At 49.4% G+C, this 15,039-nt stretch overlaps 1 protein-coding gene across 1 annotated transcript in view; it reads right to left on the reverse strand.

The window, feature by feature from the left end:
* The window catches only part of NCAN (neurocan), a gene marked incomplete at both ends in the record, with an annotated part of 83,961 nt that overhangs the window by 32,986 nt on the left and 35,936 nt on the right, over nt 1-15,039 (reverse strand). The window contains one exon of the mRNA XM_083349286.1: nt 7,360-8,306. Coding sequence (XP_083205412.1) covers nt 7,360-8,306 — 947 coding nt within the window. The remainder of the gene's footprint in view (nt 1-7,359; nt 8,307-15,039) is intronic.

Below are 15,039 nucleotides of genomic sequence, written 5' to 3' on the forward strand. Positions count from 1 at the left end.
GGAGGACTATCGGGTCATAAGTCCCTTTTTAAGGTAGGCCATAATTTTGAATATTTGCTAAGTGACCGGTCCTAACTTGAGGACTACTTGTATAGCAAGCAGGTTAACTTTCTAGAATTCAGTTTTTCCTATCCTGATTTATGGTTCTTTTTTGGTCTTTTTCTCCCTCCCCTCCCCTGCCAGCTCTGGCATCTGCCACCCCCACAGCTCAGCACTGCACCAGATGCTTTTTCTTAATTTGGGCATTGGCAACGACTCGCCCAAACCTCTGTGCAGCCGTAAGTGTCAAAATTATGCACACTTGCAAAATAACTCTGCCTTCAGAGACTGCGCTCTCTCATCCCCCCTCTTAATTGGTGCTAACACTTTTTCCAGCCAAAATTATGCCTGAGTGCATTACATCAGGTTGCAAACATGCGCTAATTGGCACCAATGGCTACTTAGCCCCTTTCTGGAGGCAGAGTTTTAAAGCCAGGCAGGAAACGGATTTTGGAGCAGAGGGAAAGAGAGTTAAAACCCACCCAAGATAATCATAATCATAATAGTAAAGTTGGAAGGGACCTTGGAGGTCATCTAGTCCAACCCCCTGCTCAGGCAGGAAACCCTATAGCATTTCAGACAAATGGCTGTCCAGTCTCTTCTTAAAAACTTCCAGCGTTGGAGCATTCACAGCTTCTGGAGGCCAGTTGTTCCACTGGTTAATTGTTTTAACTGTCAGGAAGTTTCTCCTTAGTTCTAGGTTGCTTCTCTCCTTGGTTAGTTTCCATCTGTTGCTTCTTGTCCTTCCTTCAGGTGCTTTGGAGAATAGCTTGACTCCCTCTTCTTTGTGGCAGCCCCTGAGATATTGGAACACTGTCTTCATTAAACTAGACATACCCAATTCCAGCAGCCGTTCCTTATATGTTTTAGCCTCCAGTCCCCTAATCATCTTTGTTTAGGGGATCAGCAGCCCGAAAGGCAGAGTGGGTTTGAAATTGGAAGGCTGGGAGAATTCCATCTGATATCCCCTCAAACATAAACACAGGCATCTTCCTAAGAAATATGACCCATCATATATATACATTATGGAGGCTGTAAACTACATTTCCATCCCATTTCCTATATCAAATCACCCAGAGTCGCTCGATCATGAGATGGGCGGCATATAAATTTAATAAATGAATAAATAGCAACGGCACTTAGACTGATCTCAAAGGTGCTTTTTTTCCCCCAGAAGGCAACTGTTTTTCCCTTGAGGAAGAAAAAGACATTTTGCTCTTCATCCAAGAAGCTTTATCAGTTCAGGGATGGGAAGCAAAACATCTTCTTCTTTCTCAAGGAAAAACATAGTCCAGTTGCCTTGTGAAAAAAGCACCTTTGAGACAAACATAGAATAGAATAGAATGGAATAGAGATGGATGACTGAGAATCTCCATAGACCAGTGGTCCCCAACCTTTTGGGCACCGGGGACCAATTCCGTGGAGAGAGGTTTTTTGCGTGGACCGGAAGGTGCGTAGTTTTGTGTGCTGCCTGCATCCCACGGATGGGGTGTTGCTTGTTTGTGCGGACCAGTTGCTGGCATGCCACGGCCCGGTACTGGTCCACGGACTGGGGGTTGGGGACCCTTGCCATAGTCTTACATACCACTTCATACTGCTCTATGGCCCTCTCTAAGTGGTTTACAGAGTCAGCCTATTGCCCCCAACAATCTGGGTCCTCATTTTACAAATCTCAGAATGATGGAAGGCTGAGTCAAACTTGAGCTGGTCAGGATCGAACTCCTGACAGTGAGCAGAGCTTCAGCCTGCAATCCTGCATCCTAAGCACTGTGCTACCACAGCTCATGTTAAATGTTAAGACTGCACAAGTGATAGAGGTCATTGCTTGAAAATCTTCTCGACAACCCTGTGAGGTAAAGCAGTCGACAGATAAGATTTGCATAAAGCTTTAGGGCCAAGTGGGGATTTGAGCCCAGCCAAATTATTATTATTATTATTTATTTGATTTATATACCGCCCTTCTCCTTGGTAGGACTCAGGGCGGTTCACAGGGCACATATAAAAAACAAAAACACTATACAAAAATTAAAAAGAATTAAACCCTTGCCCAATAAAACAGTAATACAGATTAAAAACAATTAAAAAACCCATAATCCCCATCAGGCCAGACCAGCTAATTCGAACAGATGGGTCTTCAGGCCCCGACGGAAAGTTCGAAGGTCTGGTGCCATCCGGAGCTCCACCGGCAACTGATTCCATAAAGCCGGGGCCCCCACAGAGAAGGCCCTCCCCCTGGGGGCCACCAGTCGACATTCCCTGACTGGCGGCACCCTGAGGAGGCCCTCTCTGTGGGAACGCACAGAGCGGAGGGGAGTCGATGCCGGCAGCAGGTGGTCCCTGAGGTAACCCGGACCCATGCCATGTAGGGCCTTAAAGATCGTAACCAACACCTTGAACCTCACCCGAAAGACAACTGGTAACCAATGCAGCTCGCGGAGCAAAGGTGTAACATGGGAGTACCGGGAAACTCCCAAGACAACTCTCGCGGCCGCATTCTGTACCAGTTGGAGCCTCCGGGTGGTCTTCAAGGGAAGCCCCATGTAGAGAGCATTACAGTAGTCAAGGCGAGAGGTCACGAGCGCATGAGTGACTGTACACAGGGCATCCCGGTTTAGATAGGGCCGCAACTGGCGCACCAGGCGAACCTGGGCGAAAGCCCCCCTAGTCACGGCCACTATATGCTCTTCCAAAGTAAGCCGCGAATCTAGAAGGACTCCCAAGTTGCGAGCCCTATCCACGGGGGGTAAGAGCTCACCCCCCATAGAAAGAGATGGAACATTTGGAATGTCCCGGGATGCCGGAATGCACAGCCACTCAGTCTTGTCAGGGTTGAGCTGAAGTCTGTTCCTCCCCATCCAGACCCGAACCGCCTCCAGGCAACGGGACATCACGGCGAGGGCATCACTGGGGTGGTTTGGGGTCGAAAAGAAAAGTTGGGTATCATCGGCATACTGATGATACCCAACTCCAAAACCACGAATGATCTCACCCAGCGGTTTCATATAGATGTTGAACAGGAGAGGCGAGAGAACCGACCCCTGAGGGACTCCACAAACGAGAGACCTAGGGGCCGATCTCTGCCCCCCTGCCAACACCGACTCCGAGCGTCCCAGGAGATAGGAGGAGAACCACTGAAGAACTGTGCCTCCCACTCCCAATCCCCTGAGACGCCGCAGCAAGATACCATGGTCGATGGTATCGAAAGCCGCTGAGAGGTCTAATAGGACTAGGATAGAGGAATGTCCCCTATCCCGCGCCCTCCAGAGATCATTCACCAGAGCGACCAATGCCGTCTCCGTGCTGTACCCGGGCCTGAAACCCGATTGGTAGGGGTCCAGATAATCCGCTTCATCCAGGACCAGAGGGAGCTGATGCGCCACCACACTCTCAACAACCTTCGCAAGAAAGCGAAGGTTGGAGACTGGACGAAAGTTGTTCAAAACGGCTGGGTCCAGGACAGGCTTCTTGAGGAGAGGTCTCACCACCGCCTCCTTCAAGACGGCGGGAAAATAACCCTCACTCAAAGAAGCAGATATAACCGCCTGGAACCAGCCTCGTGTCCTCTCCCTAGCTGCATAAACCAGCCAGGAAGGGCACGGGTCCAACAAACATGTGGAGGAGCTCAGCCTCCCCATAATCCTGTCCACTTCATCAGGGGTCACAGAATCAAACTCTTCCCAGATAACATTGACAAGACCGCCCGTGTCCTGATCGCCTGACTCTGCCCAGCTGGAGTCCAAACCGGTCCGAATCCGAGCGATTTTATCCGACAGATGATGACTAAATTCCTCGGCACGACCTTGCAAGGGATCCTCTCTCACCTCCTGATTGAGAAGTGAGCGAGTCACCCTAAACAAGGCGGCCGGGCGATTATCTGCGGACGCGATGAGGGTGGAGAAGTAATTACACCTCGCCACCCTCATCGCTGCGAGATAAGACCTAATATAGGTTCTTAACCGCAATCGGTCGGGTTCGGATCGGCTAGACCTCCAGCAGCTCTCTAGGCCCCGTTTCCGGCGCTTCATCTCCCGGAGCTCCGCGGAAAACCATGGAGCTCGCTGGGATCTGCGCCGGGTCAGGGGCCGCAAGGGTACAACCCGGTCAAGTGCCTCAGTGGCTGCCCTTCCCCAGGCTTCCACTAAGGCATCAGCCGAGCAGTGAGCAGTGGAGGCAGGTGGGGACCCCAGCGCCGCTTGGAATCTGTCAGGATCCATTAAGCGTCTGGGGCGGTACCATCTAATTGGCTCCGTACCCCCACGGCGGGGGGTGGCAAAGCGGAAGACCAGCCGCAGGAGATGATGATCGGTCCATGACAGGGGCATAATAAATGGAGAGCCCCCACCTAGATCATCCAACCACCGTCTAGATAAAAAAATCAGGTCAAGGGTGTGGCCTCCCTCATGAGTTGGCTCTGAAATTACTTGCGTCAGGTCCATGGCCGCCATGGAAGCCATGAACTCCCGAGCTAGCTCAGATGAACCTCCCAGAGATGGTAGATTGAAGTCTCCCAAAACTATAAGTTTGGGAAACTCAACCACCAAACCCGAGAGGATATCGAGCAGCTCGGGCAGGGCTGCCGCTGTGAGACTAGGCGAAATGTACACCAGCAGCAAGCCCAACTGCGCCCCAGGACCAAATCTCATGAAGAGAGACTCACACCCGACTATCTGAGAAACGGTGGCCTCCCGCGGACATAAGGTCTCCCTAATGGTAACCGCCACTCCCCCACCCCTACCTTGAGCTCGTGGCCGGTGTAGCACCCGGAAACCTGGTGGGCAGAGGTCAACCAAAGGGACCCCACCCTCTGGGCCCAACCAAGTCTCCGTGATGCAAGCCAGGTCCGCATGCTCACCCTCAACTAGATCCCTAACGAGGGGAGCTTTATTAACCACGGACCTGGCATTCAGGTACACCAGCCGGAGCTCAGGAGGCTGCACATCCCCGCTCCCGGGACCTCGGGGAAGAACCAGAGGGTCGGAGCGCCTCACCGCTTGAAGACAGCGGAGACGGCCCTCCCGGTAACGATATGGCCCCCTGTCTATCCGCCTGCTGCCTTTCCCCGTCGTGGGAATTGGTAGTCCCACGACCCGCTCAAGAGCCCCAGATGTACCCACAACCCGCTCCAGATGTACCCACAATCAAGAAAGCAGTGATTATTTCAGAGAGGGCTCTGGGGTAAAAATCTGAACACCGCTATCCCAGATTGCTTTCTGCAACAGGGACTAATGTAAGCAATTTATTAGCATATGGAGAGTGAGTCAATTCTTCCACACCTACCCTGGCACTCCCCATGTGTTCTTTTAACTTTAGCAATTAATGTATGTGAAAAATGTTATAAAGAAAAAACAATTCTGCTAGTTTCCCCCCTCTTTTTAAATTAAATTTGTTGGCCACAGGCAACGCACCAAAGAGGAGACACCAAGCTGCCCCCCCGTCTAATCTGGAGATGAGATAGGACATAAAACTGAAATGTAGCACTTGATCAAAATGGACATCATACTTATCCAATATACTGTACCCCTTCTGTGGCTTACAACCAGAATTATAGGTAATCCTTGACTTATAACCCATTCATTTAGTGACGGTTTGAAGATACAACAGCATGGAAAAAAATGATTTATGACCAGTCCTCATACATATGACTGTCACAGGATATCCATAAGTCACGTGAATGTGATTTGGGCCCTTGGCACGCAGCTCACACTTACAGTCATTGCAGCATCCTGCTATCATGGGATCACACTGAGTACTTCTGTACCAGAGACAAACTCCTTGCGTGTCTAGTCAGACTTGGTCAAATACATTATTCAATTCAATTTGCCATTTGTGACCTCCTCAACAGGCTTCCAACAAGCAAAGTCAGTGGGGAAGCTAGCAGGGAAGGTTGCAAGTCATGGTCCTGCGAAGACCAGGGCAAAAAGGTTCATAAAATGAGGTTCAGTTACATCAGACATGTCAAACTCAAGGCCTGTGGGCCAGATCCGGCCCGTGAGGTGTTTAGATCTGGCCTACAAACAGATGAGGATGAGGAGGTGATTGAGTTGTTACCTCCTCACTCTTTGGGTGTCTCGCATGGGCAGCAGTCCTAGCAGAGGACAGACAGTGGGAGCCTCTCCAACACGTGGCGGGCATGGCTAAAGTGTCCTCTGCCTGAGAACCAGTAGCTAGCGAGGGAAGGAAAAGGAGGGAAGGAAAGAGAACAGACCGGAAGGCGCTCCGGTTGTGTGTTTCTTCAGTTCTCACCCCTCCCTGCCTCATCACCTTTTCCTCCCCCTCTTCCTATCATCTGTGCTGCCCTTTCCCACAAGTAGCCGCTCGCCTTGCAGACTCTTCTCCAAAGATGGGAGGAAACGTAAGACAGGAGGGTCGACGCGGTGTGTGTGTGTGGGACTAATATGATAGTCTTGCGTGTAACTGGCCCTTTGAGGACAAGCATAATGCTGATGCGGCCCTCGGTGAAATTGTGTTTGGCACCCTTGAGTTACATGATGCCTCACTTAACATCCACACTGCTTAATGATGAATTTTCTGATCCCAACTGTGGTTATAAGTCGAGGTCTTCCTCTCGTGTACCAAGTCTAGCTACTGTAATAGGTAAAGGTAAAGGTTCCCCCGCACATGCGTGCTAGTCGTTTCCGACTCTACGGGCCGGTGCTCATCTCCGTTTCAAAGCCGAAGAGCCAGCGCTTGTCCGAGGACGTCTCCGTGGTCATGTGGCTGGCATGACTAGACGCCAAAGGCGCACAGAACGCTGTTACCTTCCCACCGCAGTGGTCCCTATTTTTCTACTTGCATTTTTACGTGCTTTCGAACTGCTAGGTTTGCAGAAGCTGGGATGAGTAACAGGTGCTCACTCTGTTAAGTGGCACTTGGGATTCGACCCACCAAACTGCCGACCTTCTGATCGACAAGCTCAGTGTCCAGCAATAATCCTGATTTGGTACCCCTTCACAGTACTATGGGATATGAATAACACTTAGACTTATATAGAGCTTCACAGTGCTCTACGACCCTCTCTAAGCAGTTTATAGAGTCAGCCTGTTGCCCCCAACAATCTGGGTCCTCATTTTACCGATCTTGGAAAGATGGAAGGCTGAGTCAACCTTGAGTCGGTCAGAATTGAACTCCTGGCAGTCGGCAGAAATAGCCTGCAAGACTGCATTCTAACCACTGCACCACCACGGCTCTGAAAATGGGAACTAAGCCCAGCCACTCCCATTAGGAAAGATCCCTCTGTCTTAAGGTGCTTCCACAATCTGCAGTCACCCTACGCTCGACGGAAGGATGTTTCAGTAGAAACCAAATCCCAAATCAACTTACTGTTTCCATCAACTTCATTGGACAGCGAGTAGCTTACACCTCCCTCCAGAGCAGAGGCAGAGCTTGGGACTGTACCAGCTGAAGTCTCAATGGCATTGTCTACCATTTCATGCCCTGCTGAGGCCAAGACAGTCAACGCAGTGGGTAGCATGGTGCTACTTTCTGGGTTCCCATCAACATCCAGCTCTTCTTTCCACTGTTCCTGGAAGTACCGCCCATTCAGTCCAGTGTAAACATTCTTCTCAGGGATGCCAGCCAAAGATGGTGTTGCCCCAGTGGCAGTGGGGTGATCTTTTGGAGACGTGGGGAAAGGAATTAGGAAGGGAATTGTGGGATGCTCCTTTAGGATTTGAATTTGATATGGTTGAGGAGAAGCAGTATGCTGTGGGAATAAACCCTCTGTATTTCCCTGCAACCAGGTTGGGGTGACTGGATGAGGGATGGCTTCTGGTGAGATGCCATCTTCAGGGTCCCTTTCCAAAGACATCTTGCCCATCACTGAAACCACGCTCGGTGACTCTTCCGTGACGTTTATCTGATCGGCATCCTCAGCTACAGCGAACAGTTTGCCATCGTGAAGAACATCTACAGAGGGTTCTGTGGAAGCTCCTTTAACTTCCCCATTTAGAAAAGAGATATTGGGTGCCGTGGACCTCTCTTCCATGCTTTCTCTTCCCACTGGGAAAGTTGTTACCATCTGGAGCTGCTCGTCTTCTTCCAGTAATGGCACTGCCACTTTGTGTAAGGGGCCATAAATATCCTTGGCTGATTCTCTGGAGTCTGCTGACATGATAGCTTCCTCATTTTCTCTGGGGAATAGCTCATTCTGGCTAATGAAGGACAGATCAGGATCGTGCTCCACCAAGATGTTCTCAATTCCTGATTCGTGGCTTCCCTCAGAATATTGGTCCATGGGCTGCTGGACCTTTCCTTCTACAAAGGGTGCTCTGTCTGTTATCTTGGCCAACTGATGCCCTGCAAAGGGATAAAAATAGAAAATGTTAACTTGGCTCAGGGTTGAGTAGATTCAGGAAAAACTCAATACCAGAAGAAAAGCCTTCCAAATTGAGACTCTGGAAAAAGTGCAGAAAACGGCAACCAAGATGATCAGGGGACTGGAGGTTAAAACATATGAGGAACATTTGCAGGAATTGGGTATGTCTAGATTGATGAAAAGAAGGACATGATAGCAGTCTTCCAATATTTGAGGGGCTGCCACAAGGAAGAGGGGGTTAACCTCTTCTCCAAAGCAACTGGAGGCAGGAGAAGAAGCAATGGGTGGAAAGTAATCAAGAAGAGAACCAACCTAGAATTAAAAAGAAATTTCCTGACAGTGGGAACAATTAATCAATAGAATGACGTCTCCAGAAGTTGTGGGTGCTCCACCACCAGAGGTGTTCAAGAAGAGATTGGACAACCATTTGTCTGAAATGGTATAGGGTAGGGGTAGGCAACCTCGGCTCTTTTATGATTCATGGACTTCAACTCCCAGAATTCCTGAATCAGCTATGCTGACTCAGGAATTCTGGAAGTTGAAGTCCATGAGTCATAAAAGAGCCGAGGTTGTCTACCCTTGGTATAGGGTTTCCTGCTTGAGCAGAGGGTTGGACTGGAAGACCTCCAAAGTCCCTTCCAACTCTGTTATTCTGTTAAATGTGCTGGACTGCAACTCCCAGAACCTTTAGTCATGGCCGTCCTGACTGAGGTATTCTGGAAGTTGAAGTCCAGTACACCTGAGGTAAAGAATTGCCAAGGGCTGTGCTAGAAAAATTAAAAGAGAGAAAAGATAGATTAAAAAAACAAATCAGCAAGTGAGGCATGCAAAGCTTGGATTGAAAGCATTTATATTCAAAATGGGAAAGGGTAAGAGGGAGGGGAGAAACATTCACGCGTGCAGCTCAGACAGATGCGTTCAGGCAATGCCTCTGGCATACTAATGGGCCTCCCCTGAAGCACAGAATGTGGGGGCACATATGAGCCTTAAGAGGGAGTGCAGAGAAGGCCGGCCTGCAAGCAAAATTAACTTAGCAACGATCTTCATCATTATTCCAGTCTACGTTGGACAAGTTGCCCGAGGAATCTTGGTCTATATATGCTGAAAGGAAAGCTTTGAATCTGAATCAGTTCAGGTAAGTCCTCGACTTATGATGGTCACTTAGCGAACAGTTGAACTTATGGCAGGCCTCCCCAGGGCTACGTACAACCCAGATTCCATGTTCCAATGGCTGTCTCCCTGGGATCATGTGACCGCATTTTGGGCACTTGACAACCAGCCTGCGTTTATGGCAGTTTGCAGTGTCCCACAGTCACATTTACGTTTTTCGCCAGAAACCGCATTCTGGTTTCTGCCCAAAAGGAAAAGAAAAGTAAACCCCTCAGTTAGTAACTCTTCAAAATTACAACGGTACAGGGATAAAAGTGACTTATAACTGTTTTTCACATTTACGACCATTGTAGCTTCCCCACAGTCACTTGATCCAAATTCAGACGCTTGGCAACTGACTCATATTTATGACGATTGCACTGTCCCTGGGGGTCACATGATCTTCTGAGAAGCAAAGTCAATGGGGAAGCCAGATTCACTTAACAACCATGTTACTAATATAACAACTACAGTGACTCACTTAACAACTGTGGCAAAAAAGGTCGTAAAATGGGGCAAAACTCAATTAACAACTGTCTTGCCTAGCAACAGCAATTTTAGGCTCCGTTGTGGTTGTAAGTCAGAAACTATCTGTATAGCCCTTACACTGTACAGGTAGTCCTCAACGTACGACCACAACTGAGCCCAAAATTTATGTTGCTAAGGAAGACATTTGTTAAGGGAGTTTTGCCCCATTTTATGACTTTTCCTGCCACAATTGTTAAGTGAATCACTGCAGTTGTTAAGTTAGTAACACAGCTGTTAAGTGGATCTGGTTTTCCCATTGACTTTATTTATCAGAAGGTTGCAAAAGGTGATCATATTATCCTGGGACACTGCAACTGTCATAAACACATGGCCTCTGAATTTTCATCACATGATTATGGGGATGCTGCCACATTTGTACAGTAAGTGTGAGAAACAGTCATAAGTCACTTTTTTCAGTACTGTTGTAACCTTAAATCTGTAATATGTTATATATCTGTAATATGTTATAGAGCAGGGGTGGCAAACTCAATTTCATTGAGGGCCGCATCAGCATTGCGGTTGCCCTCAAGGGGCCGGGTGGGTATGGCCAGGGTGGGCGTGGCCTACTGGGTGGGCGTGGCTAGAGTGCGTATGGCCTACTGGGTGGGCGTGGCCAGCTCTACATCGTTCGCATCAAGGGTGCCTATGGGGGCCTGGGCAGGAGTGGGACAGATCTGAGGGTCTCTGGCAGAAGGAGGGTCTCTGGGCCAGGACCAAGGCAGTGGGGGCCGTTCCCTCACTGTTTCCAGGATGGCTTCACGGGCCGCATGAAACCACTTCGCGGGCCAGATCCGCCCTCCCCCCCCCCGGGCCTTGTGTTTGACATGTCTGTTCTATGTGATTGATAGGATGAAACTTGTCTTTAAATCTACAAATAGACAGCATATATAAAGGGAAAAAGAGAGGAAATGTTTATGGTAGCAATTTGAAATCTGTACTAATGATATCTGTATGTAATTGAATTACTACTACCCAGCCACTACGTTGCTATTCAAATATGTGAATGTAATATTAGAAAATCAATAAAATCTGTAAAAAAAACAATTTATATTATAATTGGAAGCAAGCATGTCATGTATACCTCTTTAAGCTATTGAAGAAATAACAGTATGTATTTATAAGTGTGTGGGGGTATGTTTTCTTTATTTTCCCTTAGATTGAAGACCACAATCTATACAACAACAACAGCAATATCTGATCATGATCGATGTTGCAAAGGACAGGTCGGGGGAGGCTGTATTCCCCTCCCACCACCACCCATTTGAGCTCAGAGAGATGGGAAAGGGAATGGTAAGTGTAGTCCAACAGATGGATTCCACCATGCCTGGGTTTGTATGACATGCTTTAGCAGGTCTGCTGAACAACTGCAACTGGACCACATGCTAAGCTTGATTAGTTTTAACCGAGCCTGCTGGTTAGTTCATGCTTCAGTGTATACGTGAGCCTAGAAAATGAGAATGCAGTAACTAACTTAAATACATTCAGTGAGCACAGTTGGTGATAGAAAACAGTCCATTGGATGGCACACTTCAATGGGTCTTTACTGCAGGGAGTTGATTTAGCTTCAAACAGACCATAGCCTTGTTTGATACTAAAATAATTCCTTTCCCGTCACCCCAGTTAAGTATTGGTAGTCCTCAACTTAAGACCACAACTGAGCCCAAAATTTCTGTTGTTCAGTGAGACATTTGTTAAATGAGTTTTGCACCACTTTACAACCTTTTTTGCCACCCTTGTTAAGTCAATCCCTGCAACCGATGTGAGTAACCTGGTTGTTAAATGAACCTGGCTTCCCCATGGACTTTGCTTGTCACAAAAGGTGATCACGTGATCTTGGGATACTGCGTGCATCATAAATATAATCCAGTTGCATAATTTATGCATAATTTTTATTTAGAATATGGTTATTGTAACTATAATCTGAGTTGGCTCGGGAGTTCATGGCTTCCATGACGGCCATGGACCTGACGCAAGTAATTTCGGGACCGACTCATGAGGGAGGCCACACCCTTGACCTAGTTTTCTTATCTGGACGGTGGTTAGATGATCTTGGTGGGGGCTCTCCAATTATTATGCCCCTGTCATGGACCGATCATCATCTCCTGCGGCTGGTCTTCCGTTTTGCCACCCCCCGCCGTGGGTGTTTGGAACCAATTAAATGGTACCGCCCCAGACGCTTGATGGATCCCCAGAGGTTCCAGGCATCGCTGGGGTCCCCACCTGCCTCCCTTGCTCACAGCTCGGCAGATGCCTTAGTGGAAGCCTGGGAAAGGACGGCCACTGAGGCTCTTGACCGGGTTGTATCCCTGCGGCCCCTGACCCGGTGCAGATCCCGTCGAGCTCCATGGTTCTCTGCGGAGCTCCGGGAGATGAAGCGTCGGAGACGGGGCCTAGAGAGCGGTTGGAGGTCCAGCCGATCCGAAGCCGACCGATTGCGACTAAGAGCCTACATTAGGTCTTATCTCGCTGCGATAAGGGAGGCGAGGTCTAACCACTTCGCCACCCTTATCGCGTCCGCAGATAATCGCCCGGCCGCCCTGTTTAGGGTGACTCGCTCCCTCCTAAATCAGGAGGTGAGGGAGGATCCCTTGCAGGGTCGTGCCGAGGAGTTTAACCAACATCTGTCGGACAAAATCGCTCGGATTCGGACCGGTCTGGACTCTGACTGGGCAGAGTCTGATGATCAGGACACGGGCGGTCTTGTCGAGATCACCTGGGAGGAGTTTGATTCTGTGACTCTGGAGGAAGTGGACAGGATCATGGGGAGGCTGAGCACCACCACATGTTTATTGGACCCGTGCCCTTCCTGGCTGGTCTATGCAGCCCGGGAGAGGACACGCAGCTGGTTCCAGGCAGTTATATCGGCTTCTCTGAGTGAGGGTAGCTTCCCCGCCATCTTGAAAGAGGCGGTGGTGAGGCCTCTCCTCAAGAAGCCTGCCTTGGACCCAGCTGTATTGAACAACTTTCGTCCTGTCTCCAACCTTCGCTTTCTTGCGAAGGTTGTTGAGAGTGTGGTGGCGCATCAGCTCCCTCTGGTCCTGGATGAAGCGGATTATCTGGACCCGTACCAATCGGGTTTCAGGCCCGGGCACAGCATGGAGACGGCATTGGTCGCGCTGGTGAATGATATCTGGAGGGCTCGGGACAGGGGATATTCCTCTGTTCTAGTCCTATTAGACCTCTCGGCGGCTTTCGATACCATCGACCATGGTATCTTGCTGCGGCGTCTCAGGGGATTGGGAGTGGGAGGCACAGTCTTACAGTGGTTCTCCTCCTATCTCCAGGGACCTTCGCAGTCGGTGTTGGCAGGGGGGCAGAGGTCGACCGCGAGGTCTCTCATTTGTGGAGTTCCTCAGGGGTCGGTCCTCTCGCCTCTCCTGTTCAACATCTACATGAAACCGCTGGGTGAGATCATTCGTGGCTTTGGAGTTGGGTATCATCAGTACGCTGATGATACCCAACTTTTCCTTTCGACCCCAAACCACCCCAGTGATGCCCTCAACGTGATGTCCCGTTGCCTGGAGGCGGTTCGGGTCTGGATGGGGAGGAACAGACTTCAACTCAACCCCGACAAGACTGAGTGGCTTTGCATACCTTCATCCCGGGTTTATTCGGACATTCCACCTCTGGCTATGGGGGGTGAACTATTACCCCCCGTAGATAGGGCTCGCAACTTGGGAGTCCTCCTAGATTCACGGCTCACCTTGGAAGACCATATAGGAGCTGTGACTAGGGGGGCCTTCGCCCAGGTTCGCCTGGTGCGCCAGTTGCGGCCCTATCTTAGCCGGGATGATTTGTGCACGGTCACTCATGCGCTCGTGTCCTCTCGTCTGGACTACTGCAACGCTCTCTACATGGGGCTGCCCTTGAGGACCACCCGGAAGCTCCAACTGGTACAGAATGCAGCCGCGAGAGTTGTGTTGGGAGTCTCCCGATACTCCCACGTTACACCTCTGCTCCGTGAGCTGCATTGGTTGCCAGTTGTCTTCCGGGTGAGATTCAAGGTACTGGTAACGGTGTTTAAAGCCCTCCATGGCATGGGGCCGGAGTACCTTAGGGAACATCTGCTGCCGGCATCAAGCTCCCTGCGCCCTGTGCGTTCCCACAGAGAGGGCCTCCTCAGGGTGCCACCGATCAGAGAATGTCGATTGGTGGCCCCCAGGGGGAGATCCTTCTCTGTGGGCACCCCAGAGCTGTGGAATCAGCTACCGGTAGAGCTCCCGATGGCGCCCGATCTTCGCTCCTTTCGTCGCGATCTTAAGACGTTTCTGTTTGTTCAAGCCGGCCTAGCCTGATGGGGATTGGTGGGGTTTTTTATTTTTGGTGTCTTAATTTTAACTTGGTGTTTTAGAATTTTATTCCAATTGTTTTAACTTGGGCAATCATTTAATCTTTTTTTTTAATGTTTGTATTTAGTATTTTATTCTGCCCTGTGAACCGCCCTGAGTCCTCAGGGAGAAGGGCGGTATACAAATATTATTAAATTAAATTAAATTAAATTATTTAGCTCTGGGAAGTGTGGGGGGGAAGTGGGTGGGTTTGGGGTGGGAGGGATTTGGGGATATATTGTAAAATTTTGTTTTTTGTAAAACTCTTTAATAAAAAAAAATATCATCCAGTTGCCAAGGGTCCAGATTTTGATCACATGATCATAGGGATGCCGCAACGGTCGTAACTGTGAAAAAGCCATCATAAGTCACGTTTTTCAGTGCTATTGTAGCTTTGAACAGTCACTAAATGAGCTGTTGTAAGTTGAAGGCTCTCTGTACATCATACTGTTGGTATGTGTCAGGTGCAAGATGTCAGCAGCCAGGATAGATTTTAAAAGTAACACGGGTTTATTTCATGCAAACTAAACAACAAGGATATGAACTACTAACGGTCAAGGCAGCTGGGAAGAGTCAACGGACTTCAAGGGAGGCCGATTGATGTCTCGGGGAGGGGGGCGGTTAGAGACTCCAAATTGATGATACATTTGACACCCCGCCCCTCAGGCTCCACCTGGTCAC

The sequence above is a fragment of the Vipera ursinii genome (genome assembly GCF_947247035.1).
Source record: "Vipera ursinii genome assembly, chromosome: 1".
Classification (NCBI taxonomy): domain Eukaryota; kingdom Metazoa; phylum Chordata; class Lepidosauria; order Squamata; family Viperidae; genus Vipera; species Vipera ursinii.